The sequence below is a fragment of the Panthera tigris genome, chromosome B2 (genome assembly GCF_018350195.1).
Source record: "Panthera tigris isolate Pti1 chromosome B2, P.tigris_Pti1_mat1.1, whole genome shotgun sequence".
Taxonomy (NCBI): Eukaryota; Metazoa; Chordata; class Mammalia; order Carnivora; family Felidae; genus Panthera; species Panthera tigris.
In genome coordinates, this window is record NC_056664.1 from 50,784,229 (window position 1) to 50,811,594 (window position 27,366).

Genomic DNA, 27,366 nt, shown 5'->3' on the forward strand with positions numbered 1-27,366 from the left:
TTATGTGTACCTGCCTGGCTTTGGAAGGCATTTCAATCAGGCGCCCCATCACAGACACAGTAATGTTCAACCGGAGACTGTTTTGCACCTCAGCTAAGAGATATAATTATAAAGGAGGAAAGAATGTTAGTAACCATAGGAAATAGCCTAGCAGGTTTAAACAACACACTTTTGAACCAACTTTTATTAGTTGTTACTAGGGACTGAATGTGCTCCACCCAACCCCTACCAAATTCATATGTTGAAGCCCTTAATCCCCAATGGGATAGGATTAGTGCCCTTATTAAAAGAAATGGAAAAGATCACCTCTCTTGCCACCATGTGAGGACACCGCAAGAAGGCAGCTATTCAGCTATTCAGAAGCCAGGAAGAGGGCCCTCATCCCAAAATGAATCTGTCACGACCTTTCACAATGGACTTCCCAACTTCCAGGACCATGAGAAACAGAAGTCTGTTGTTTAAGTCACCCAGTCTGTGGCGTGTGGTACAGTAGCCTGAACTAAGATAGCAGTTTTATTGATGAGTTTAAGTTCCCATTCTTGTTTTTGTATTAGAACATTTTTAGTTCAAGAAATAGGTCAGACTACTTGGCTTAGCTACATGAAACAGAAATGTGAAATCTGCACTTGTACGATCACTCAATGTCAAATTCCTTGAAAACTGTGGGCGGCAGAATCTGAAACTGCTCCCATATTTAAGCACAGGTTTTCAGATAGTTTCTCCTTCCTCATCAGCAAAGAGCTGATGGAGCAGGAAACTAAGTCTCAGGATAGATACATGAAAATATCCTAAGTAAAAGACACAAATTTACCTTTAAATGAGCATAATGAGAAAGGATATGCCACGAATTTTCCTATGCAGATCCAACCTCCAAACCATCATTCAAAGTAGGCATCATCACCTATTTTACAGATGTGCTAAGATGTGCACAGAGGCTGAGTAAGCTTGCCCTAGGCCACAAATGTCAGAGCAGATGTGAACCCAGCCTGCCTGGCCTCCAGGCTCAGCACACCTTGCTGCTAGGACTATAGAGGATGCCAATCTTGGTTAGTGATGAGAAGCTTTTTAAAGAATCGTTATAAGCTATATGAGGCAGGGACAGGATAGAACACTGGCTGAAAATATAAAAAATGGGTTATGACTCAATTTTATGAAGTGGACCTGACATTCTACCATAGAAGCTGAAACATCACAGGTACAGTTACAGATAAATAAATGCCTCAGCCAATCTCTTAGGCCCAGGACAGAGCTTCTGGCTCTATAATGCCTTACTAACTCTCTCAGGAGTCTTCCTACTTCAGTACTTCCTCCTTTGATCACTGGCTGCAACACGTCTGCAAGGCATCATCTGCTATCTGGGTTATCTTCTTAACCAGATAAAATGTTTCCTGTGGGACAGATGAAGAGATACTTCCTAGCTTACTGGGTTCCCATCATTTATCTATTACCAAAGTGAGTAAAAACTTTTGTATCTATGATACAAGCTAAAGTAGAATAAACTCTGGTTGGTTTCCTAGGTTTGAAATAATTGAAATCCTTAGTTTTCAAAATCACTCTGAGGCCCTAAGTTTAAAGCATGGGAATGACACTGAAGAGCAAAAAGCTCAAACTTGGTCTGAGTTTTAAATATCAGCCAAATGGATGACATTTAAAATGCTTACAAAAGAAATGCTCCTTAATTAAAAAAATAATCATCCATGATCTCATTAAGTGAATGAAACAAACACATCAGAATATTTACCAAATGGGGGCGCCTGGGTGGCTCAGTCAATTAAGCATCCGACTTCAGCTCAGGTCATGATCTCACAGTTCAAGCTCCCTGTCCGGCTCTGTGCTGACAGCTCGGAACCTGCTTCAGATTCTGTGTTTCCCTCTCTCTCTCTGCCCCTCCCCAGCTCGCTCGCTCTGTCTGTCTCTCAAAAATAAACATAAAAAAAAAAAAAAAAAAAAAAAAAGAACATTTACCAAATGAGAAAAAACAAACAAACATACTTTTGGATAAAAATCAAAGATCAGTTAGAAGCCTGAAGAATTTTCTAAATGTTTTTCAAACTCAAATTTAGGGTGTTCTGAAGCAATCACCCCGTATAGTGGCTTTGATTTTCCTGCGTCAGTGCTCAGAATGGTTCCTTCAGCTCCTAGTTTTATCTTTTTTAAAATCTTCCTCGAGGGGCGCCTGGGTGGCTTGGTCGGTTAAGCGTCCGACTTCGGCTCAGGTCATGATCTCACAGTCCGTGAGTTCGAGCCCCACATCGGGCTCTGTGCTGACAGCTCAGAGCCTGGAGCCTGTTTCAGATTTTGTGTCTCCCTCTCTCTCTGTTCCTCCCCTGTTCATGCTCTGTCTCTTTCTGTCTCAAAAATAAATAAACGTTAAAATCTTCCTCGACCCACCTCAATACACTTAAGTTTATTTGTAATTCTAGATCACACAAGCAGTCAAATAATTAACTCAGTCTCTCCTAACAGCCAAACTAGAGCCAAAATGGAGTTTGGTTCAGTGAGCTAGCTGTTCAGTGATAATAAAGTCAAACAGTAAGGCAATGCTTTCCCAATGTAAAATACCTAAAGCCACAGTGACTTTATTATTATCTGGACTTTGTCCCCATCTTAAATCCTTTCTGCAAACAAAGAATGAGAGTAAAAGACAAAATCAAAGAGAAAATAACAAAACAGGATACAGAAGCGCTTCTGAATACAACAGATTCCAAGGATTAAACTGTACCAACTTCCTAACTTTGAGTAGCATCTAGGCTGTGTATTCAGAGTTACAGCAACATCTATGTACACTGCATACATACACAATTCCAAGATATTTTAAGTGGACTGCAGAGTAACTAATTCAAATTTGTGTAATCAACATATTTGGAAGTAGCAAAAACAGCCATTGGGCTCTATTCTCAGTACACAGATTACAACTCCCTAAATGTAACTTAGGGACACTGCTACTTGGTACCCATTAGTTATCTTTTTAAATGGGGTGAGAAGAGACACAATAAAAATAACCAACCAGTATGTAAGATGCTTATTTTAAAATGTGCACTTTTTCTATACATTAAAAATTTTTTAATTTCATTGTGAAAAAGGCTAAATTTTATCCCACTAGAATAAAAACCACTAATATCTCTGAGCTGTTGAATCAAAGACAAAGGCACATTCAAAAGACTATTGTGTAGTTTATGTGTTATATAGTGTTGCTAGGAATGACCTGAATACAATAATCCACTAGTTATTCAGTGCAGGTTTGCACAAGCACGAGGTGCTTTATGTTCATCTGAAATTAGGCCAAGAAAAGTAAAGAATCTTAATTGAGGGTGATGTAAGTTCTCAGGACAATGCTGAATATATAGTCGACCGTTAAGCGATCATGGCATCAGAGTTCAAGATAACAATAGTAACTGTTAATATAAATATATTCAAGTTTTGTAGGATTTATGTGGTCTTTAAATGACATTTACCACTAGTTTAAATTAAATCTCCTTTGTAAAAAAAACTTTTGATACTCTACCATGAAGGTAAGTGTTTCAGAGAGCTTGGAATTTGAGAAAAAGCTAGACATTTTATAAAACACGAATTTTAAAATTTCTACTCCCTGGAAGTAAAAACAGTACTTAATTAGGAAAGCAATCTAGTTCTATAAGGCTCAGAAGCAGTTACAGGCAGTTCCCTATTTAGAGAGATGATACTCTAAGAAATTCTTTTGTCTCCAGCCATCCTCTTGAAATTCAAAATTCAGGGCCAGGTCCTCAACTCCACTGTTGGCTCTCTTCCAATGGCCCAAGCAGTAGTCTTGACTCTTGCTAGAATAACCTGCTTCTGAGACGCAGTTTTCTCCTTACACTAACTCCAAAACAAGCCCACAGCCACTTTGAGGGTTAAGGCCCCAGTTAGAGTTGATGACCAATCAGTGCCAAAACCCATGGTCTTGCTGCTCCACCCTCCCCGCCCCCCTTTGTCCTTTCACCCGCTCAACAAGGCCCAGTGTTGGGTAGGTGCTGACAATACTGTGAAGAGTCAGGCAGGCGTGGCTCCTTTTTCTCAAGCTTCCTCCGTTGCTGCTAGAGCCACAGCCAATAACACAGAAGGGTCTGGGTGAGCACTGGAGATAACCAAACGGAGCTGTGCATGTGTAATAGGAGGAGCTGATCCAGTCTAGTTCAGAAGGCTTCCTGGAGGAAAGGGACTGGCCAAAGGGGAGGGTCTATTGATGTCTCAATAACTTCCCACAGGATTCCCATGCTTTCCCCAACCACCTTTCTGACTGCAGCATCATCGCCTCTCTGGCTGGTCAGAGATGCAGATAAAGTGGGCCCTCCCCAAAGAGATCATGCCATGACAGTCCTTCTCTAGATTATAAACTATTTTAAAGCTAGCGGCCATGCCTTCTATCCAGAAGGCAGTTTTCTCACATGGCAAAATAAAAGGACCAATATTTTTGAGCACTCTCAACCATTCAGTTGGATGGCATCCATTTCCATATGATGGGTACCAGCATAATACCTAAACTTAGAGCACCCCAAGAGGTGTCAGCCACAGTGATGCTTTTTTTTTCAACCCCAGTACTTAAATGGGGAAGAGCCGAATGATAAGACCAAAAGAATAGCTGTGCTTAAGATAGTGAATAAACTTACATAAGAAATTCTTACATGAATGTAATGAAATTGGTATGACTCAGAATCTGGTTTTAAGGTGGACTCCCAGGTTAGACACATCTAACATTACAAATATCAAAACCAGTGTTTTATGTGGTAATGTCTGAGCATTTGGGGGGACCAGTAACTAGGAAGTAGAAACTGGAATACATGTGCTTTTATAGATTCATGTATATGGTGATGTTCTAAACTGTTGATATGTTAAACTGCCCTATGTTCCCTAAAGAAATGTTTTAGTAGTTTAGTCTACAGTTATGTCAATTTCTTATAATATTTGATGTATTTTGACTTTCTCTCCTACTGTGAAATGTCATTTCATACCACAGAATTACACAGGGTGTACTCTAGGGAACTTTACACTTTTAGAAACCAAAATAAATGTGGCCTTGCCCTGACCTGGTCTTCTGTTGCCATCCTAGATTAGAACTTAAGCTGACAGAGTAGGTTGCTTTTTATTTATAACATGTTAATCTCAATCTTAACAATGCATAACATCTGTGAATTTCCTGTATGATTAGGTGAAGTAACTTCCTTGAATCATTATCTTGGCCCACACAGAGAAAAATTCTTCACATGCCAAGATTAGTAATATGAAGTCTAAGTGAAGAAATTTAAGACTTTAAAAGAGACTAAATGGGAGCTGTTGGGAAGATTATGAGAGAGAATGACACCTTTCACTAAAAGAAAAACAAATTCACACTGTCCATTATAGTACATAGTAAGCATATGTAGCTATTCCAATTTAGATTTAAAATAAAGTTAAAAATTCAGTTCCCAAGTCCCACTGGCCACATAGGGCTACTGGCTACCCTACTGAATAGAGCAAATATTTCTATTACTACAGAGAGTAACATTGAACCTCACTGGACTAAAACCTAAAAGAAACCACAGTCCTGGAATTGTACACGGGCCTATTAACTCACTACATAGGAAATCCCTAAAAGTACATCTGCTCTGTCATGCTCTATTAACAGCAGGAGACATTTATTTTCTGGGCCTCTGAATTTATGTTTGTCAGATTTTTTTTTTAACCATACCACTACACTTCAAGCATATTTCAGTTTTAATTTTCTGATGGTTATAAAGACCACATTAAGGCATTCCTACCTTCTTTCTGAATCAAACCTAGCAGAACCCAGCCAGTCTTCTCACACAAATTAACCTCACAAAAAGTAATTCATCAAGTAAAGTTACCAAAGGTCATGTTTCCCATGGCCACCAATTTTACACAGGCACTCAACCAAAAAAAAAAAAAAAAGAAAAAAAGAAAAAAAAAACCACCCACAAAAACAAACCCTAAACCTAAACCGCAGACCATTGCTCCTCAAAAAACAATACTGTAAGTATAGTTTTTATTTACCTCAAAACATCTCTTAGATCTGTAGCTTCTGAGTTTTAAGGACAAGTCAATTCCTTGGCTCTTTCCTGCAAACATATTCCTCTGCCAGAGGAATATGGCAGGCCCACCTGGCGGGCGAGTCACGGGGGATGGGGTGGGCAAAGGGAATGGACAACTGGGCCATGTCTGTGGAGCTTCCTGTGGTAGGTGGGCTGACGTGGAGAGTCTGTGGGGCAGGGGACAGGTAGGAAGAGGGACAGGCGCTTGAAAGGAGCTGGGCATGGACAGATGTGGGAGAGGGGTGAACTTTGCAGGGCTCGGGGTTGGGGAGGTAGGTGCAACTGACCACTACACCTTCCTGTGTGTGCTCAGGCGTGACACGGGCAGTTGACCTGTGTGCAGCCCCAGGCAGCTGGAGCCAGGTGCTGAGCCAGAAAATTGGGTGAGTGTGGAGTCCCAGATGGGGTGGCTGGGAGGGGAGGGTAGGCCAGGTCAGGGATGGGCCAGGAGTGAAAACTGGGTTGACATGGGCCAGGCTGTCTGCAGGGGTCAGGGCTCCTCTGCCAGAGGAATATGTCACCACAGGGCTGACAAGAAAAAAGGTATCCTGGTCCCCATCCAGATAAAGGCTGCTTTTGATCAACTATTGCGTAGTGCTCAGTATGGGGAGGTGTGTGTCAAGAACCTCTGAGGTGGCTCCTACCACGTGTGGGGAAGCTTAGGGCTTTAGCAAGGGTCATGCCTGTTGCTGAAGAGAACATGCACCCTCCATGGTGGTGCCCAGCTCTGCCTGATGCACTCCTAGAACTGGACAATCAAGAAGACAAGTATAGGGGCGCCTGGGTGGCTCAGTCGGTTAAGCGTCCGACTTCAGCTCAGGTCATGATCTCGCAGTCTGTGGGTTCGAGCCCCGCATCGGGCTCTGTGCTGACAGCTCAGAGCCTGGAGCCTGCTTCCGATTCTGTGTTTCCCTCTCTCTCTGCCCCTCCCCTGCTCATGCTCGGTCTCGCTCTGTAGCAAAAATAAAAACATTAAAAAAAAAATTTAAGAAAACAAGTATAATCTTTCAAGGTGTGTTTATAAATTCAGTGGGCTTAAATTCAAGGACTGCCAAAAAAAAAAAAAAAATAGAAGAAATTTGGAGTTTTAGTTTTTAGGAACCAGTGGTAGACTAACCCACCAAAGGGGTTAAAAAAAAAAAAAAAAAAGTGCTTTCTAAAGAGACTGAGTGACAGCCAACTGTAAAGCAGATACATTCTACCTCCCAAGTGACCGCTGTGCTCAGGCCCATCTAGGCCCCCAGAGCCAGGGTCATGGGGGGCTGGGGAGAGCATGGATTCAACACCATATTCCACCATCACAAGAATCTGAGCACAGATGCTCTTTCATAATCACATCTCATAAAGGCAGCATCAGGGCTCCACCTCAGGAATGACACCTGGATGTTTGGGCAGATCCCTCCAAGAGAGCAATGCTAACCTCCTTAAGATCAGATTTGGAAGATGGAGACCCTTGTTAATATAAACTCCTTTCCTGCCATATTTGAAATTCCTGTTAAAGAGTAAGTCAAAGGTCCTGATTTTGGCCCAATACCTGCTGGCCTGGGCTGAGGTTGACGCAGGCTGCATAACTAACAACTGAGATCAGCCTGGGTTTCATATAAAGGGCTCATCCGCATCTGCCTTTTCACCGGGCTCCGTTGCCAGCAGAAGATTAGCTGGGAAGGCTGCAGTCATGTTACTAAACCTGCTAGCATTCATCCTGCAGACCGAGAAATTTACCAAGCATATTCAATATTACAGTTTTGAAAGAATGTTGGCATTTCACTTCTAGAAGGGAATCACTGGCCATCTGGTAACGAAAAATACTTAAACATCTGTGACTCTAAGACATTTGTATTTTTACTCAGAAACAAGAGCCTACTTCCTTCATCACCACCATCCCTACCTTTATTTTTTTCTTCTTTTTCTGTCCACCTTAAATCTCATCTTGTGTTGGAGCCCATGAAAACTGTTACAGAGAGCTTTTCCTCCTGCTCATTTGGGAGCTAGGAGTTCATGTTTCGGTGTCCATCAGTTTCTGGGAAGGATTACATATAAAAACTGCATGTGGGGTGCCTGGGTGGCTCAGTCAGTTAAGTATCTGACTTGATCTCAGCTCAGGACATGATCTCATGGTTTGTGAGATCAAGCCCCAAATCAGGCTGTGGCTGGCAGCTCAAAATGTGCTTGGGAGTCTCTCTGTCCCTCCCTTGCTTGCACTCTCTCATGCTCTCTCAAAGAAACTTAAAAACAAAAACAAAAACAAAACAAAACACCTGCATGCAAAAGTGCCTAAACCAGAAGTATACAGCACCACTCAGATGCTACTGGCCATTGTTTTCTACCTCTTGGGCAGAGGTATATTTATTAAGGCAGAATAGGAGTCTTAGAAGGGTTTTTCAAATGCTAGTTACAAGCCTGTAATGAGCCAAAGTAGGCAGTAATCAACATCACATAAAAATTTTGAAATTGAGGGGTACTGGGGGGCTCAGTCCATTAAGCATCCGACTCTTGGTCTTGGCTCAGGTCATGATCTCACGGTTCGTGAAATTGAGCCCCACGTCAGGCTCTGCAAGGACAGTGTGCAGCCTGCTTGGGATTCTCTCCCCACCTTCTGTCTGCCCCTCCCCTGCTCATGCTCTCTCAAAATAAAAAGCTTTTTTTTTTTTTTTTTTCCAAATCAAGAATAAAATACCAGAATGTGTCACTCATGGGAATGGAAATACCATTTCACCAACGTTTTGTTTCATTTGGCATTTGTTTCCAGTACTATTGGTCTCAGTCAAAAGTGAAAGCTCCTAGTGTAGAACGGGGCCTAATTCTGCAATCAGGCAGTCCTGGGTTCCTGCACCAAGCAGATCCAGTCATTCCCTTCCTTGAAACTTTCAAGTGGCTCCCACTGGGCTAAACGACCCAACACCCCTCACCAGGAACATTAAGGCTAGTCTTCCAACCTCTGCCTCCTTTATTTCCCACCTCCCTCCTCCCCATTGTGTTGTGGCCACACTGGCCACACTTCTTTCTCCAAAAACCAAGTCAGGACCTTGACAGCCCTTCTATTCTCTCTGCTTAGAAAGATTTTACCTCAGCCCTTCAAACAGCTAGCTTCTGTCTCAATGCCACCTTTTCGGAGAAATCTTTGCTGACCACCCGCTACCACAACCTCCTTCTTGTCCCCACCCCCAAGAGGCACCAACCTGCTCAGAACAGCCTTAATTTTCCCTCTTTTCTTACAAATATTACAATTATGGGCATTGGGAATGTGTTTTAGTCTCTGAGCCTTAGTTTCACCATCTGGAAAAATAGGAGGGAAAAAAAAAGTCCTTTCCAGCTCTAAACGAGTAAAGGTATCCACTGCTTTTCAAATATTTGAACCAAGCTACTTTGTTGATAGGAAAGAGCTACATCAGCAGGGGTTTCCCCACTATCTATCTGGAAGTGAAGTGTTCCTATAAAAACTTTCATAAGCAGAAATGGTGTAAGGCGAGGAGCGTTTCCAGTTTTCCAAAAATTCGTGGTAGGCCACTCACTGTTACAAAAGACCTACCTCAGTATGGTAACTTTGTTTTCATAGCAGCAAGAATTCTCTTTAGATTTCTTTCATTTAGTGAAACACATACTTATCTAATATACGTCTTTTATAAGAGAAACGCAAAGTTTCTCTTATAACGCAAAGTCATGCAAAGTTCCAGAAAGTGAGGGGTAACTGTACCTGTTTTTGCTAATTGAAAGAAATCTGAAGGAGATTTTCTGCCTTTACAAAAAGGCAAAGGGTCACCTGGGTGGCTCAGTCGGGTAAGCATCTGACTCTTGATTTCGGCTCAGGTCAAGATCTCACAGCTCTGCACTGATACTGTGGGATCTGCTTGGGATTCTCTCTCTGCCCCTCCCCCGCTCATGCTCTCCTTCTCTCTCAAAATAATTTAAAAAAAAAAAAAAAAAGGTGAAAACAACATCCCCGCAGCGAGCCCTTATACCAGAGAGCACCTGGAGCAGCTAGAGGGCCCCGCCAGGCCCCTTCCCTGGGAGCCACACCCAGCGTGTCAGCCTCTAGTCACCATAGCTCTGAACTGGGTCAGTGAGCATCTGGGCTTGATCTCGATTTACTCTGGCCACCCATTAGCAAGATACGTCCTAAGGTATCAAAAAAGTCTAAAAGAGGTTATTTGGGGGTCTGGGAATGCTAAAAAATTCTTCCATATAAATAACGGTAATTGCTTCTTCACTTTACACGATTTTGGGTTAGAAAAGATTTCAGAGGGATGCCCTCTCGGAGAGTGGGGGGAAATCTGTATTTCTACTAAATTTTTCTAGAAACTCTTAGTATATGACCATCCATTGTTCTTTCACTGGTGCAAATACATTACTTACACGGTGTTGCCAGGAAGCTAATTTTATTCAAATGCATTGTCTTGTTTCCCAAAGCTTACTCCTTTCAAGCACATGATCTCTTAAACATTTTTATGTATATTATCTTTCTAAAAGTGATTACAACCTCTTCTGCCATCACAATAGGAAGATCCTAAACACACTGTCACTTTTTATTAAGGCTTTGGAATTCATTAGCTATTTTATTTCTCTAACTAGAATTACAGCAGAGGAAGATCCTTAGAGGAACACCGGGCTGCCGTGTCTAGATATGCTTTTCACAGCTGCTCTCTGAATTGCTTTCTCTTGCTTCTGCCTCAATTGATTTGTATGTAGCTCATCGTAAACTAAGAAACCAGATGCCAAGCTTGCAGCAACTGTGTATAAAGTGAGTGCTCTCTGGGTAAAGGCTTAAGACACTTCTAGGAGTAAAATGCATAAACTTTGTACTTAGAAGCCTTTTGTTTACTTCCTAGTCCTCTCTGTATTTGAGTACTAAAGCCCACAGAGCAGGACCCCTAGATACAACTTAATACAGAAATGGCAGCCTTGGGGGCCAAGAAGAGAGGACCACCATCCTTAGCACAGGCAGCACTACTGAAAGTGTGTTAGATAAAAAGGTACCTTCTAGGGCACCGGGGTGGCTCAGTCATATAAGCATCTGACTTTGGGTCAGGTCATGATCTTACGATTTGTGGGTTCAAGCCCTGCATTGGGCTTGCTGCTGTCAGTGCAGAGCCTGCTTCAGATCCTCTGTTCCTCTCCTTTCTGCCCCTCCCCCCATTCACACGGTTCTCTCTCTCCCAAAAATAAAGAAAGATTAAAAAAAAAAAAAAAGTACCTTCGGGGCGCCTGGGTGGCTCAGTCGTTTAAGTGTCTGACATTGGCTCAGGTCATGATCTTGCAGTTCTGTGAGTTCGAGCCCCATGTCAGGGTCTGTGCTGACAGCTCAGAGCCTGCAGCCTGCTTCAGATTCTGTGTTTCCCTCTCTCTCTCTCTGCCCCTCCTCAGCTTGCACTCTGTCTCTCTCTCAAAAATAAACACTAGAAAACATTAAAAAAAAAAAAAAAAAGTAACTTCCAAATACCTGACTTATGTAAATATGTGAACATTTCCAGCGGGAAATGAAGGAAGCACTCCCAAATAACCTCCTTAGGTTTGTCTGAGGTTTAAAGTTTTCAGAGTATATCCTTTCAAACAAAAACTTTTTTAAAAATAAAAAATGCTAACTTTCTAAGGATTGAAGGTCACTAACTCTTGAAAACACTTCAGACAAGTGCCGGTCAACTTTTACAGGTACTTTAAGATCTTTATGATCTCTCCAGAGCATTAAAATATGTGAAGCCCTGTGTATCGAGTCCATGACCCCTGCAAGTAATCCAAATGGGGCACAGTCACAGCCTAGATTCTTACTAGCTTCCAAGAAAAGGGTCAGGAAGTCTCTTGCCTAAGGGTTTTAACTCTGCTAAATCAACATCCAGTTTAAAAAAAAATAAAAGGCACTAACCAAATCCAATGGACTAAAAAAAGGACCTCGGGGGAGACAAGACCAGTGGGTCTGTGTGAACATTTACGTAATTAGGAACATCTGGTTTGTGTTCTTTCGTAATCTTACTCTGGAAACTACTACCATATCTCAAATTCTGACCATGACAGACACAAAAAAAAACCTAAGCATAAGGAAACTTTCAGAAGAGTGTCCAACAAAGTACAACTGTAGCCACATACACTCTCTAAGGATATACCAATCCAGATAACCAAGTTTTCTGAATACCTATCAACATGTATCTAAAATGAGTTCTTTTGGCCAGAAGTCTGAGACTTAATCATGTTTCCCCAACTTCTTAAACAATGTCTGAGAACACCAACCTTTAAGTGGAGATTCAGGATCATCATTCTAATATACTCACTCCATTACAATCATTCTAAATATACTACTCCAGAGACAACTTAATAGCCACAATGGTATTAAGTGATACCCAAACTCACACGCCATCCAGTTCAACTGAAATAGTTCAATTCTGTTTCTTGCTAAAATTATAATCAAGATTTCAAGGACCCTATGAACTGTGAAGATATCCATGGGCTTTGTGCCATTATTTTGGCCAGAAACCAATTTTTGTTTTTTCCCCCAAGTTCTCAATATGTTTGAGATAGGCTGTTGCCAAAGCCTCCAGTTCCTGCCTAACCAGCAAATCCAGTGGCTTCCTTTCAGTTCTTATCCTTCCACACCTCTCAAAAGCCTGCGAGCCCTCTTCCTGCACACAGCAGTCTTACTACCCCTCACACCGTTCCCTCTTAGGATCCCACACTTTATCCCTGTCCCTTAAAATGTGTATCCATCATGGGGCGCTGGGGTGGCTCTGTCAGTTAAGTGTCTGACTTAAGCTCAGGTCATGATCTCACGGTGACTTGGAGCCCCACGTGGGGCTCTGTGCTGACAGCTCAGAGCCTGGAGCCTGCTTCAGATTCTGTGTCTCCCTCTCTCTCTGCCCCTTCCCCGTTCATGCTCGGTCTCTTTCAAAAATAAACATTAAAAAAAATTTTTTTTTTAATGTGTATCCATCAGGGTTCTGAGGTGCTGCCAATGTTTCCTCTCCCTGGTCTATCTTGCTCTCCACTTTGGTTTTAACCACCATCTTTAGGCCTGTGGTGAGCGTCTCCCCCCCCCCCCCCCCCCCCCCCCCCCCCCGCCCTGGGCAACTCAGATGTGGCTCCAGCTTTCTCCTGTCTACCTGGTATTTCTACTGAATGAGTACTAGGCCCCTTAAAGGGTTCCAAACCAGAATATCCAAACCAGTTCCCCGAGGAACTATCCTTCCAGGGAATCTTATTCACTTAGTCATCTAAGTTAGGAACCAGGATGAGAGACATACCTGCTCACATGCCAGGTCCTTGTACTCCTTCTCTAAAGTATCTCCCTTAACAGACAAAATCTTTCTCTCCTGAGTCTTAGGCTACACTCTTTTCTGTCTCCTAGCAATGACATGTCCTCCATAGTGTGGGCTCCTTGTCTCCAGTTATTCCTCCCAACCTATGTCACACTATGACCAAAGGGACCTAGAAGACATTTCCTTGTACTATTCTTGGACTTACAACACTAGGTCTCCTGACATGGCCTACTAGCAAGGACCTTCAACAGATTGAACCCAACCCACCTTTCTAGCCTCAACTTCTAGCCATTCCCTTTCCTCTGCTTTGGTCCTGTGTTACAGCAGTACTCTCTCAACTTCAGGCACCTCCATAATCTCACATTTGCACATGCCCTTTCCTTGCCTTTCTCCTTCTCCCTTTGAGTTCCACCAAAAGGTTCACTCGCCATCCCTAAGACCCCCAGGATCTCTAGATATCCTCCTCTCCTCCCTCCCCCTTGTTCACCCACCTTCCACTCGAGTTCAAAAGCAGCTTTTGATTTCTCTCTTCAACCCCATGACCTAACACAGGAAGCCCTTGATATATAGGAAGTACACAACAAATACTTAATTTAAAAATTATCCAGGGGCGCCTGGGTGGCTTAGTCGGTTAAGCATCTAACTTCAGCTCAGGTCATAATACTGCGGTTCGTAGGTTCCAGCCCTGCATTGGGTTCTGTGCTGACAACTCATAACTTGGAGCTTGCTTCAGATTCTGTGTCTCCCTCCCTCTCTCTCTGTCCCTCCCCTACTTGCGCTCTCTCTCAAAAATGAACATTAAAAAATTTTTTTAAAAATTATCCATCATGTGGAACTACACTGTATTATACTAAGCCAAATAGATTAGTCAGAGAAAGACAAATATCATATGATTGCACTCATATGTGGAATTTAAGAAACAAAAATAGATGAACATAGGGAAGGAAGGAAAAGTAAGATAAGAACAGAGGAAGGCAAACCATAAGAGACTAAATACAGAGAACAAACTAAGGGTTGCTGGAGGGGAGGTGGTTGGGGGGATGGGCTAAATGGGTGATGGGCATTAGGAGGGCACTTGTTGGGATGAACACTGGGTGTTATAAATAAGTGATGAATCACTGGGTTCTACTCCTGAAACCATTATTCCACTCTATGTTAACTAACTTGAATTTAAATAAATTAAAAAAATTATCCATCATGGAAATATAGCCTTTAGTGTTTTGCCATAAGTAAATAAAACTTAAGTATCAGCTTTTCTGAGGAAAACATTTTTGCAATACCATCGTGATTTTAATAGAAAAGTTGTGGGACGCCTGGGTGGCTCAGCTGGTTGAGTGTCCATCCAGATCTTGATTTCGGCTCAGGTCACGATCTCAGGGTCATGGGATCCAACCCTGCATCAGGCTCTGCCCTGAGCATGGAGCCTGCTTAAGATTTTGTATCTCTTTCCGCCACTCTCCCTCGCTTGCACTCACTCTAAAATTAAAAAAAGTTGTGAGGCGCAAATAGGCTCACCTAAGACGTTAAAAACAAATTTCTAGAAACCTAATATCTATGACTATATAATTAGATTACTTTGTCAGTAGCCAGTGAAGTACTTTATCTTAGATGAATGCTAAAACCCAAAAGGTGACAGGGTAAGGAAATAAATTCTACCATTTCTTGTACACATTTCCTGATTTTTGTAAGTTGTATGGAATTTAAAGTATTCTGAAACAAATTGTTAAAAGACACAATTAGAAACTATACACACACACACACACACACACACACACACACATATAGGTCAACATGAAATTCAAAACCAAATGATAGGACTTTTTTTTATTAGTCTTACAGATGAGAAATTTGTGGTCTAAAGAACTTAAGTTCTATACCTAATATCACACAGTTATTTGGAGGAAGATTCAAGGCTTAGACTTGCATCTTCAAATTAAAGTCCGTTCATAAAACGTATGCAAACTTTTAAAATGACTGTATTTTTAACAAATACCCAGTTGTAGGATGACAACAGTGATGCAAAATGATGAACATGACAGCATAAAAGCAAAGAAAATCTTGACTTTAAAAAGTTGGCTAAATCTTGGTTACTGGAGGTATTTTATAACCACAAGGGCAGCCAGCCTCTGGACAAAGTTTCCAAAGGAGGAGCAGAGCTTAAAAAAAAAAAAAAAAAAAAAAAAAAAAAAGATAAAGAGAAAAAGACCTCTGCTCAAGATGGAGTAAAAGCAACCAATTTTACCTTCCCTCCTGAAACAACCAAAACCAGAGTATATGAAAGAGCAGCTTTTTCAAGACACTGGTGCCAAAGACACAAAGTGCCAAAGAGAGGTGCACAGATAAACCCAGAGGATCAGCAGAGGGCTCCTCCTTAGGAATTCAGTAGTAAGTCAATCCATACATGAGGCAAGTACCCAAAGCTAGGGCAGAATTGTATTCCCACAAGTCAGAAAGGAACAACTTCTAATTCAGGGGCACTGGGGAAAATGCTCATAAAGGTCTTGCCTCAGTAGAAGAATTAGCCCTAAACTAGAGACTTCTCTGGATCTGCCTAATTACAAAATCAGGACCTCAAAGGATTAACCTATCTCCAAATTAACTATATTCAAGAACAAAGCTTAAGAATACTCAGGAAAACCCAAGTAACAAGCACCCAACAAGGTAAAGAATCCAATAAAAGATTACCAGGCATGCAAAGAAGCAGTGAAGCATATTCAGAATGAAAAGAATTAAAACTGAACTTAACCTTAAATAGCAAAGATGAAAGTATTAGCAAAGACACTAAAACAGTTATTAATTACAACTGTATCCCACATGTTCAAAAATGAGGTTAGAATATAAGATAAATATGCAAAAACCAATTTTATTTCAATATATTAGCAATCAATAATCAGAAATTGAAACTTAATAGCATTTACAATAGGAAAAAAATATGAAACCATGATAAACCTAACAAAAGATATGCAAGACTTGTACATTAAGAATGACGAAATACTGGGGCGCCTGGGTGGCTCAAGTTAAGCCTTCAACTCTTGATTTTGGCTCAGGTCCTGAGATCAAGCTCTGCAGGGACAGTGCGGGAGCCTACTTGGGATTCTCTCTCCTGCTCTGTCTGCCCCTCCCCCACTCCTCTTTCTCTCCACTCCCCCCCCTAAATAAACTTAAAAAAAAAAAAAAAACTATAAAACATTGATGAGAAAAATTAAAGCTGTACTTGTTCTTGGGTCAGAAGACTCATTATGGTTAAAATGTCAATTCTTCCCAAACTGATCTATGGATTCAATCCAATTGCAGTCAAAACCCCAGGAGGGTTTGTTTGTTTTTGGTAGAAATTGCCAAACTGGTTCTAAAATTCATGTAGAAGTTCAAAGGGCTCAGAAGAGTCAAACCAAACTTTGCTGGAAAAGAACAAAGCTGGAGAGCTAACACTGCCTGATCTCACAATGTATTATAAAGCTACAGCAATAAAAAGAGTGTAGTACAGGCATAAAGATAGACATACAGATCAAATACAAAGAATCCAGAAATAAAACCACACACACAGACAACTGGTATTAGACAAGCCACAAAGGCCATGTACCTCTGGCAGTGGAGAAAGGATAGTCTTTTCAACAAATTGTGCTGGGGCAACCAAAAGCAACAATCCATACCTTATACCACAGACAAAAGTAATTCAAAATGGGTTGTAAACCTAAATGTAAAGCCTAAGATTATAAAACTTCTAGAAGAAAATAAGGGAGCAAACTTTTGTGATCTTGGATTAAGGAAAGATTTCTTAGATACCACACCAAAAGTATAAAAGAACAAGTGGACAAACTGGACTTCATTAAAATGAACAACTTCTCTGTTCTTCAAAAGACATCATTTGAGACAATGAAAACAGACTGGGAATGTCTATTATCTGGGAAGAATTACATCCAAAATATATAAAGAATTCTCAAATTCGGTAACAAGAGAACAACTCAGGGGGCACCTGAGTGGCTCAGTCGATTAAGCGTCCAATTTCGGCTCAGATCATGATCTCGCGGTTCATGAGTTCGAGTCCCTCATCGGTTTCTGTGCAGCTCAGACCCTGGAGCCGGTTTCAGGTTCTGTGTCTCCCTCTCTCTCTCTGCCCCTCCCTGTTCACAGTCTTTCTCTTTCTCTCAAAAATAAACATTAAAAAGAAAATGTTTTTAAAACTTTATAGTTTCCTTAAAAAGTTAAACACATCACTCCTAGGGAATAATCAAGGTAGATAAAAGCATTAAGTACAAAGACATAATGTTCATATAAATTTTGTTTGTAAAAGCTAAAAATTGGATACAATCCAAACAGTGGATAAACAAATCATAGTATATCCATGCGATGGAATACTACTCAGCAATGAAAGGGATGAACTACTTATACATGCAGCAAAAGGAATGAACCTCAAAATGTATATGCAGCTTAAAAAGCCAGACCAAAAAAGTACATGCTATAGGGTTTCCTAGATATAAAACTCTTAGGAAATGCAAATTCTACTATGGTGACAGAAAGGAGATCATTGGTTGCCTGTTAAGTGGGGAGGAAAGGGGGGTATTACAAAGGGGCACAAGAACATTTTTAGAATGATGGATGTTATTGTGATTGTAGTGATAGTTTCGCAGGTGTATACCTATATCAAAATTTATCAAACTGTACATTTTAAATATGTGCAGTTTGATGTATATCAGTTACATCTAAATAAAGGTGTTGAAATGTTTTTAAAAACCCACCTAACTTGGTTCAATCATGAACGAACAAAGATTAGCAAGCTTATTAGAATATGCTCCCATCCAATACCAGCAGCACCCGTAATGCCCCAAATACAGTTTTCTAAATTTAACAACACATTCAGATGCCTGGAGTATATAAAATGTTCAGAAGCACAAATTCATTTTTTCCTTGATTTCACCACTGTGCTTTAGACATATGAATGAATGCTGTAAAACAATGTACACAGTGACAGCAGAAAGATAAAACAACTTGGCTTTATAGGTCACAAAACACTCAATGACCTATGTAAGAAACCTGAATCTTGACAATGACTATCAAGAAATAGTTGTGCTCAGTATCTAATTCTAGTAAGTCAGTGTCTAGTAATGTATTTTTAAGACAATTTAGATTGTTAAAAGCAATTTAGAAATACTAGAATTACCATCAATACCATCAAAAATAATAAGCTAATGAAATATATATCTGAATAAACAAATATAAGTTTGTTAGTTTAAAAATAAACCCTACATACAGGGATTACCTCATTCCCCAATGACTATGGCTATTTTTTTTCTTCAAGTTTGTATTTAAATTCCAGCTAGTTACCATACAGTGTAATATTAGTTTTAGTTGTAGAATTTAGGGATTCATCACTTACATACAATACCCAGTGCTCATCACAATTGCCCTAATAGCCATCACCTATTGATCCACCCTCTGTCCACCTCCCCTCCAGTAACCCTCAGTTTGTTCTCTATAGCTGAGAATCAGTTTGACCATGAGTATTTAGACGAGATATAGCAGATATTTTAAAACTTCCAAGTAGGGGCACCTGGGTAGCTCAGTTGGTTAAGTGACTGGCTCTTGATCTCCCCTCAGGTCATGATCTCACTGTTGTGTCACTCTGCACTGACAGCATGGAGCCTGCCTCCAATTCTCTCTTCTCTCTCCCTCTCTCTCTGCCCCTCTGCCACTCACGCTCTTGCTCACATACTCTCATTCAAACATTAAAAAAAAAAAAAAATTCTTCCAAGTAAACATTTTAAGTTACCATTTTATGAGTCTTTGTTTAGTAAGTTAGGCACTTCCTTGTACACCATTTCATCAACATTATCCTATTTAATCTTAATAACCCTATGAGGTATTATCATCCCTATTTTATAGATAATAAAACTGAGGTTGAGATTAAGCAATTTGTCCAAGCTTCACATTCATTTACACTCAAATGGCTGCTTTTATTCATTCTAGATTTATAGCTCAGGGTTATGTTACTTTTCCTACAGGATCATAAGCTTATTAATCAGCAAGCTATGCATTTTCTAAATAGTCATTTAAGCATTCTTACCCTACACAAGCAAATTTGTAGTTCAAAGACCTATCAGCACTGAATATACCCCACCCCAGTTTTACTGGCTTTATGCAAAGAACACACTCAAGTATTAAAGGCATATTATATTTTCCTAAGATCACATGCACTTTTCTGCATACTACAGGACAATTACCTTCTTAACTTTGACAGCCACAACACTGGGTTAAAAAAAATTAGAAAAATTAAACATTTGCTTTCAAATGTTGTTTCCTGACACCTTTACAACCTGTAGTGTGAACTGTATAAAAGGAGATTTGATGAAATCTCATACATCGTAAATAATCCAAAACCTGGTATAAGGTGTTTAAGAAATGGACCTGGAGTCAGACAGATTTCAACTCTGATAATGCCTCTGCCATTATTAAGTAGCAGAAAGGCCAGGAAGGTAACTAACACAAGAGTGATTAGGAAAAAATCAAAAGTTGTATTTAGTGCCACGTTGGCAGCATACATTTCCTAAGTTGGTCTTTTAATGAGTACACTCTGGTTATAAACAAAAACTGTACCTGAAAAGTTTTGTCAGCTGTGAAAAGGGAAGGGCTTTCTTTTTTGCATACATAGAATGCTTAGCAGGCAGGAGAGCACCCAGGAACATCCATCTTACCTCTCCCCCAAAGCCCCCATCCTGGGGCAAAATGAAGTGTTTTCCTGGTACCCAGGAGTTAGAACGTCTATCTCCTACAGAAACAGAATAAATGGTGGCTAGGGTTAGGACCGGTTAAACCAAAGGTGAAACATACATCTGTAAGCTGATCTGGGAATCTACTCATGCATAACGTTGTCACAGGAGAATACTTTGGAGTTCCAAAAAGCCAGCATACACACACCTTTACAGTACGACCCATTTTTATCCCAGCGGCTGGTGGCAGCCTTCTCCTTTCCTCAACAGCCTGAAGATTATCTATCTCCAGGTGAATTTCAAAGAATAACATTCTGGCTTGAAATTATGTACGTTGCTTTTTTTTTTTTTTTTTTTTGTACGTTGCTTTTTAAAAATCTTATTCAAATTATACTCAAACTATAAAAGTTAGAAGGGAGATTCCAACCCTGTCATTTTCCAAAAGAGGAAACTGAGGCTCACCATCACACAGGCAGTTTGGCAGGCCTTGGACTACAACATAAGGAAACTACAACTCCAGGGTTCCTTCTGATAAACACTGTCAGGTGTAAATACTGTCCTAGTAACTAGGGCTGAGCATTTCCAAAAGCGGCAGGGTCTCCTTCTAACCACGGTTTGAAGGCCTTTTTTTTTTTTTTGGAGGGGGTGGGGTGGAGAAGAGGACTTATGAGTACAACACCAAAATTTCCCAATAAGAGCAGTAATTTGGTATCACACCAACACAGTCCAAATATCACATCTCAAACACCATTTTCTGTCTGGCAAGGCCATCCTTCATCTCCAGGGCCATACCACCCACCACACCCTTCTCTACTTTTATCTGCCCAGCCTGTTTCTGTTAATTCCCAAGGCTTCTGCATACAAACAGGCTTGCTTGCTGTCTGACCCTGACTGCAGACTTCACTTGGTGGATGTGGTCTGTGAGTCCCTCTGAGCAAGGAAAACTGCTAACACTGGAGTGGATGACTGCTCTCCTGCTCTTTTCAAAGGCTCGTCTCATCAAGGAAGCCTCCTGTGATAAATAGGACAGTATGGTTTTCAAACTCCTTAAGTGGCCACCATACTAAGAAATAATTTACATGTGACTCAATACATACCTGCTCAACATGCTCTCAAATAACCCAAAAGTTTGACCTAATACTGTTTGTGGTAATTGGTACTCTTCATCTTATTCCATTTTTTTATTTTTTTTAAGTTCTGAAGAGAAGAAAACAAATCTAGGGAAATCCAAATTTATTTCTCAACCCACTAATGGATCATGACCTGCATGTAATAGTAACGTTCTGGGGCGCCTGGGTGGTCAGTTAAGCGTCCGACTTTGGCTCAGGTCGTGATCTCACAGTTCCTGAGTTCAAGCCCTGCATCAGGCTCTGTGCTGACAGGCTCAGAGCCTGGAGCCTAGAGCCTGCTTCAGACTGTGTGTCTCCCTCTCTCTCAGTCACTCCCCAGCTGGAACTCTGTCGTGCTCGCTCTCAAACATTAAAAAAAAAATTTTTTTTTAAGTAGTAATGTTCTGTAACGTAAATGAGTAATTACTTTGACATGATACTAGAAGGAAGCACCAGCAAATGTTTAGGCATGAGACTCCTCCCCGCCCCCGTTCAAAACATCACCCTCTCTATCTGCCCAAACAGAGATACCACAATGGAGAATTCATGCCTGCAATACCACAGGTCAAGGATCTAAGAGAGAACCAACTTCAGGGAACTAAGGTTTCACTTAAGCGCCATTTCAGGAGAAGAGTGGGGTCCCCCCCCCCTTAACCATCTGAGCAGTCTTCACAATCTCACTTCTTCTCCTTACATCAGGCTGCCTATTTCTAACTTGACTGTCAAAACTTGAGGGTAGGAATTTTACTCTTCCTAAAAACCCTATACTCTGCCCAGACATGATTGAAGCAGAATTTTCAAGGGGGCTGGAGAGTAGAGGATAGATCGTAAAATGCCCACAATATACAAATGAACATGTATAATATCAGATGCTGTGAAGAAACAAAGAACTTCAGAATAAAACTGAAGAATTACCAATAAACACAATCCTGTACACTCCTTTTCTGTCCCAAGTATGACAAACCCCTTCTAGTAGATATGTGAATGACTGATCATTATACTTTTCTAACTTAAAACAGCACAATTCTTTCAACTGTAAAAAAGCAGAATTATCTTCCAATCTTAGGAACAGACAAACTAGTTTTGCAAGGAGACACAGATATTCTGCATTGGCGTACCAGCACCTTGACGCTTAGGTCAAGAGTAATAACATGGACTAAAGATAAGCTTACACCTAAGCAAGCCATGGAAGACAGATGGTAAAAACAGACGCACTTTTCAAAAAAAGCATTTAATTATTTGAATTGTATCTACATGCGACTTTCAAAAACGGAAGGGAGAGCGCAAAACGCTTTGGCAGAAAAAAAACTAAATCCAAAGGGGCAATGCTTTCCAGATCTTTCCCATAAACGATGGTTCAACATACTGAGAATACAAAAACATTTCACCTCTAGGCAGAACACATGTTGAAGCACTGATTTGTAAAGTTTAGACATTGGATCCAGGCCACGGAAAACCACTAACAAATCCCAACCGTGAAGCTTCAAGAATTCCCATTTAGAATTAAACAGGACAAGGAAGTTTCCTTCCCTTTAGGAAAACCGAGCCTTAATTTCTACAGAGGTGGTGCAGCAGAAGAGGGAGGAGGGTGAAGAGGGTGCGAGGTGACTGATGAGAAGTTGGGAGGTTTAAAACGTAATCTGCATGAGATGGGGCAGAAGCGTACATCCTTAAAACCTGACTCCTAGCAGCAATGGGCCTTCTAGGACAACTTTGTGCCTCTCTCACTGAGCACAAAAGCCCATTTTTACACGGGACGGTAGCTCTCGAAACGCGGCCGGCACATGTATCAGACTGAGAACTCCTAGAAGCACCAAATGTCACACCTGCTCGAGCTCGCGCCCTCCCAGCGCCTACCCCGTTTTTTTGAATAAAGGGGGAAACCCGTTAAGAATGAATGAATGGGATGGAGAAGTCTGGTGAGAAGGCTCAGGCAGGGCCCCACACCCCGGACGCGCGCCAGGCGAGGGCAGGGACAGCTCGTCCGAGGACCCTAGAGGCACACCGGATGACACGGACCACCGTGGGGCCGCGGGGCGCGCCTCGCAGAACAAAGGAGGCGCGGGGTGGCCTGACAGGGGAGCCAGGCGGGGGCGGAGGCCGTGGGCGCTCACCTCGTCGCCCCACTTGAGCACGTCCTTGTGCCGGTCCTTGACGGCGTGGTAGATGTGCAGGAACTGGAGGATCCCGTGCCGCCGCACGTGGTCGGCGTGGCGCTTGGTCTCCTCCCAGCTCAGCGGCGAGCCCTGGGACAGCAGCCCCATGGCTGCCCCCTCCTCCTTCTCGGGGCTGACGGCTGCCGCTCGCTCGGGGCGCTGGGCGCGAGACGGACACTCAGCTGTCCGCACAAGACGCCGGAGGCAGCAGCTGCTCCGCCCCGCGGGGGCGCCCTCGTGCCGCAGCCGGCGGAAAGAGGGAGGGTCCGCTCCTCTCCCGCTCCCCCGCGCGGGTCCTTGCCCCCCAGGTGACCGACTCAGGGGTCAGGCGCACCGCACGGGCACAGAGGCAGAGGGCAGGAGGGCAGGCTGGGCGGCTCTCGGCCAGGCGGCCTCGCCCGCTCCGGCTCCCGCCCCGCTCCTGCTCCCAGGCGGTGGCGACAGACCCCACCGCCGCGGTGCGGCAGCGGCTCCCGCTTCTCTTTGCCAGTGTCGTGCACTGGCTTCTTCCTACTTGTGACCAAGACCTGCGCCGCCACCGAGCATGCCCAGTCTTCCTATCTGCTCGCTCGCCGCTCCGAGGCGCGATCCGTAGCTCCGGATTTTATAGACTACGGGCGAGGGGCGGGGAAAGAAGGCGGTGCAGAAGAGGAAGCGTGGCCAAGCGCCCAAAGAAACACTGAGGAGGCTGAGGAGGAGGCGTGCGCAGGCGTGGTTGGGGCGGAGTCGAAGGGGAGGAGCTCACCGGGGGCCGGGAGAGTGAGATTCGCCCCTCTTTAAGCAAAGGAAACGTGTGGAAACTCGTTTTCTCTAATCCAAAGAGATAAACTTGGTGTTGGAGAAGAAATTTGATCATTTGAATTAATGAACAACCTTCTATATTCTTTGTGAGGTGAGAAAAGCCCTCACACTTATAAAAAAAACAGGTGAGGGCAGCCAGGTATGGTAATGACTCTGTAGCTTGGTAGTCAGATAAAACACCTGTTCAATTCTCGTTTCCACTATTTACTGACTGTGGGACTTTGGGCAAGTTATTTCTACACCCGTGTAAGCTTATATTAATTCTATCTTTTATGTTGTAAGAGTGTGCACGATGCAGACGTGCATAGAGTTGATGACCAATACATTACCTGGTTATTAAGAGAAATACAAGCTTGTGTATTTATACCATATGTATATATATGACAAGTATTTCTGTATTCTGTAATTATTTGACCTATATTCTTTGCACAGACACCATTCATTGCAACAAGAGGGACTCTGTCAACATCTACAGATGGATTTATTGATGGAATCTTCTCCAAAAGCATATCCCTCATCCAAACCTAATATTCATCCATTATGTGACTAAAATGATGTTCATGTGAGCTTACAAAAGAGTAGAGGATTTTAGAAGCAGCTGGGGTTGACCCTATCCTGGTGGCAAACAGAAGGAAGGCGGTATCTCAGCCCCAAGTTATTGTTCAATAAATATGTGTTGACAGAGTGCTGATGTGTCAGCGAGGGAGAAAGTGACAGCAACTAGATCACACACATGAGGCCAAAAGTGTATTCCATGAACTACAAAGTTAACATTTCTTAAGCACTTATTAACTAACTGCTGAGAGGCTATATGACAGAAGTCCCTTCTCCCACACCCATCCTATTGGATGTGCCCCTCTTAGGGCTTGGGGACATGGAAACCCAAGGTTTGGTTATAATCCTACAGTGGAGTGTGTGTATGTGTGTGCGGTGTGGGGGGGGGCGTGGATTTGTGGGGGTGTTTGAAGCTCAGGAGAGGTTTCAATCCCCAGCACACAGCGAGGATAAAAACCAAGCTTCATTCTAATTTGTTCACAGCCAACTCGACCTCAGCTGCTGCTGCATCCACTCTTCTTTGTACCCTCTGCACCAGCATCACCAGGCTTGTTTGGTCCTGGCTTTCCACTGACTTTTCTGCTTGGAAATCTCCACTTGACACATTCCTGTTTATCTGCTCAGTCCCAGTTATTCCTCTCCTTAATTTGGTTGCATTTGTACATGCCTCTAGTTCTACATTATGATAGAATAATTTTAAAAGTATCTCTATACTGACTTCCTCTGGGATAGAGTTAATTTATGCCTCTTATATCCTCGATTCTAGAAAAGTGCTTCCTATGTATCTTACTTCCTAAGGAAGGCAGGTAGTGTGGGGATCTAGGAGAGCAGTGTTGCTCATGTTTCACATGCAAGTGAGACATCTAAAAGATCATTTTTTTATTCTCAAAATCTAGCATTTGCATGGGCCTGCATTGTTCAGTACAATAGCCATCAACTACATGTGGCTACCGAGCATCTGAGGAATGGCTAATTTGACTGTAAAACTAATTTCAGCTTTATTTTAATCCACTGAAATAGACATTTCAAACTTGAAATTCCATTTGGTTACTGGAAAACTTTTACATAAATTTGGAGCAGGTTGGGAATATGAATTTACTTTTTTGCCTGTTAATTTTATAAAATGGAAATACAGATCAAGTATTTCCATTGAAAACTTAGTGGCCTAAGAGACCTGCTGTGAGTGTAATACACATACCAGATTCAAAGACCGTACAAAAATAAGCATGTAGATACCTCATTAATAATTTTATATCAATTACATGTTGCCCTAACAGTATTTTGAATATGTTAATATACAGTATGTGCTTAAATTAATTCACCTGTTTCTTTTCCGTTTTTAAAGGTGGTTAATGGGAAATTTAAGATTATCTTTGTGACACGCATTCCACTTAATTGAAACAGCACAGGTGTAGACATTTACGCTTTGCAAAGCACACATTTTTCTCCTACACCTGCTGCATTTCCTCACAATACCTGAAGCTGGACTCTTGGGAGAGTGTCAGTTTCATTTTAATGAACAAACAGGTATGGGGGGGGGGTTCAGTAAGAGATTTAAGTTCAAGTCTAGCCAAAATTCTAGATAGCACTGCATGTAGTGAGAGCGCTGTAATTTGAGTCACTCAGTCCCAGGTTCCGGGTGACACAGAAGGGGGCCTCTCTTATTCGAATTCTAAACAAGCACCCCCCCCCCCCGCCCCGAGAGCCCCTGGGCTCAGGACAATCCCAAATGGGGTGCAGCATGATGGTACTATTCGGCAGTTATGTCAAATGTAAACTGTGGCCTCCACAGTGCTTTAATCAATTGCTGTTACAAGGAGAAAAAATCCCCAGCACAGATCAACGGAATTACAGTCAACAGTCAATCCCCTCTATTTGACAGTGTTTTTCATTTTTAGGTTTACTTCTTCGGTACTTCTACGAGTAGGTTTTCAGCGACTAGCCCCAGACAGATCGTTCAGGGCTTTAATGACCACTAACGGGAAACGGTGCCCATAGACTGCAGAGTCAGCTCTTCTTCAGGCCTTGCTCATAGCGGATTCCCGGTCACATCTTCCGTGGAAAAAAAGCCGGACTCAGTAGGCTCTAACCAACCGTTGCTACTGGCGATCAAGACGACGCTTTCACCTTTCACGCCTCCTAGCCCCGACAGTCGCAAGCCCCGCCTCTAGGGACGCCTGGAAAACTCGGACCACGGAGCAGTGAAGCTGGGGACCCGGAGCAACCGCGGGGCCGAGCTGAGCATGCTCGGAGGGCGGCTCGATAGCGGGAGGAAGCGGCGCGGGCGGCCGGCGCTGCACGCCGCGTCGTTGTTGTGATACAGCCCTCGCCACGTGACTGCGCCGGGCCCGCCTCCAGGCGCGCGGTGCCGCCTCCCCGTGACTCAGCACTTTGTGCCTGTTCTGTGCTAGAGGTCACTGCCGGGATGCTGCTTGGGGCAAAGTTTCGGCCCTCCACTCCTGACACTCTCCCATCCCCCACACCCGGCTGCTGCTCCTAAGTGTTGCAGCAGCCATTTCAGACTCATTGGTTTTCGGGCCTCTTGAGTACGGAGGGAAAAAAGTCTATTTCCCTGTGGTCATGCCAGTTCCAATTTTCCCTGAGTCAGCAGCTTCCGATGATAGCCTGGAGCTGACCGCACAAAGATCAAACGAGGAAAGCAGAGGGACTTGTGCCTAAGGGTCTCTAAGGGAGAAATTTGCAGGTTCAGGCCGCTTTGCGGTCACCCGCCCCAGCCCTTACTGCGCTGTTTG

At 42.6% G+C, this 27,366-nt stretch overlaps 1 protein-coding gene across 10 annotated transcripts in view; it reads right to left on the reverse strand.

Moving 5' to 3' along the window:
* Positions 1-27,366, reverse strand: part of GCLC (glutamate-cysteine ligase catalytic subunit) — a 59,038-nt gene that overhangs the window by 26,847 nt on the left and 4,825 nt on the right. For 6 of the 10 annotated variants that reach the window (XR_006217691.1, XR_006217690.1, XR_006217689.1 and 3 more), the window contains exon 1: positions 23,216-23,815. The exons of 1 other annotated variant lie outside the window; for it this stretch is intronic. Coding sequence is in view for 4 of the 9 variants with exons in the window: in XM_042986573.1 (XP_042842507.1) it covers positions 23,216-23,365 (150 nt within the window). In the remaining 5 variants the exon portion in view is untranslated. Of the gene's footprint in view, positions 1-10; positions 94-306; positions 500-1,276; positions 1,389-1,741; positions 1,783-19,977; positions 20,052-21,089; positions 21,185-23,215; positions 23,816-27,366 lie in introns of those variants that run through there. 3 more of the 10 variants (XM_042986574.1, XM_042986572.1, XM_042986575.1) reach the window with 3 other exon arrangements.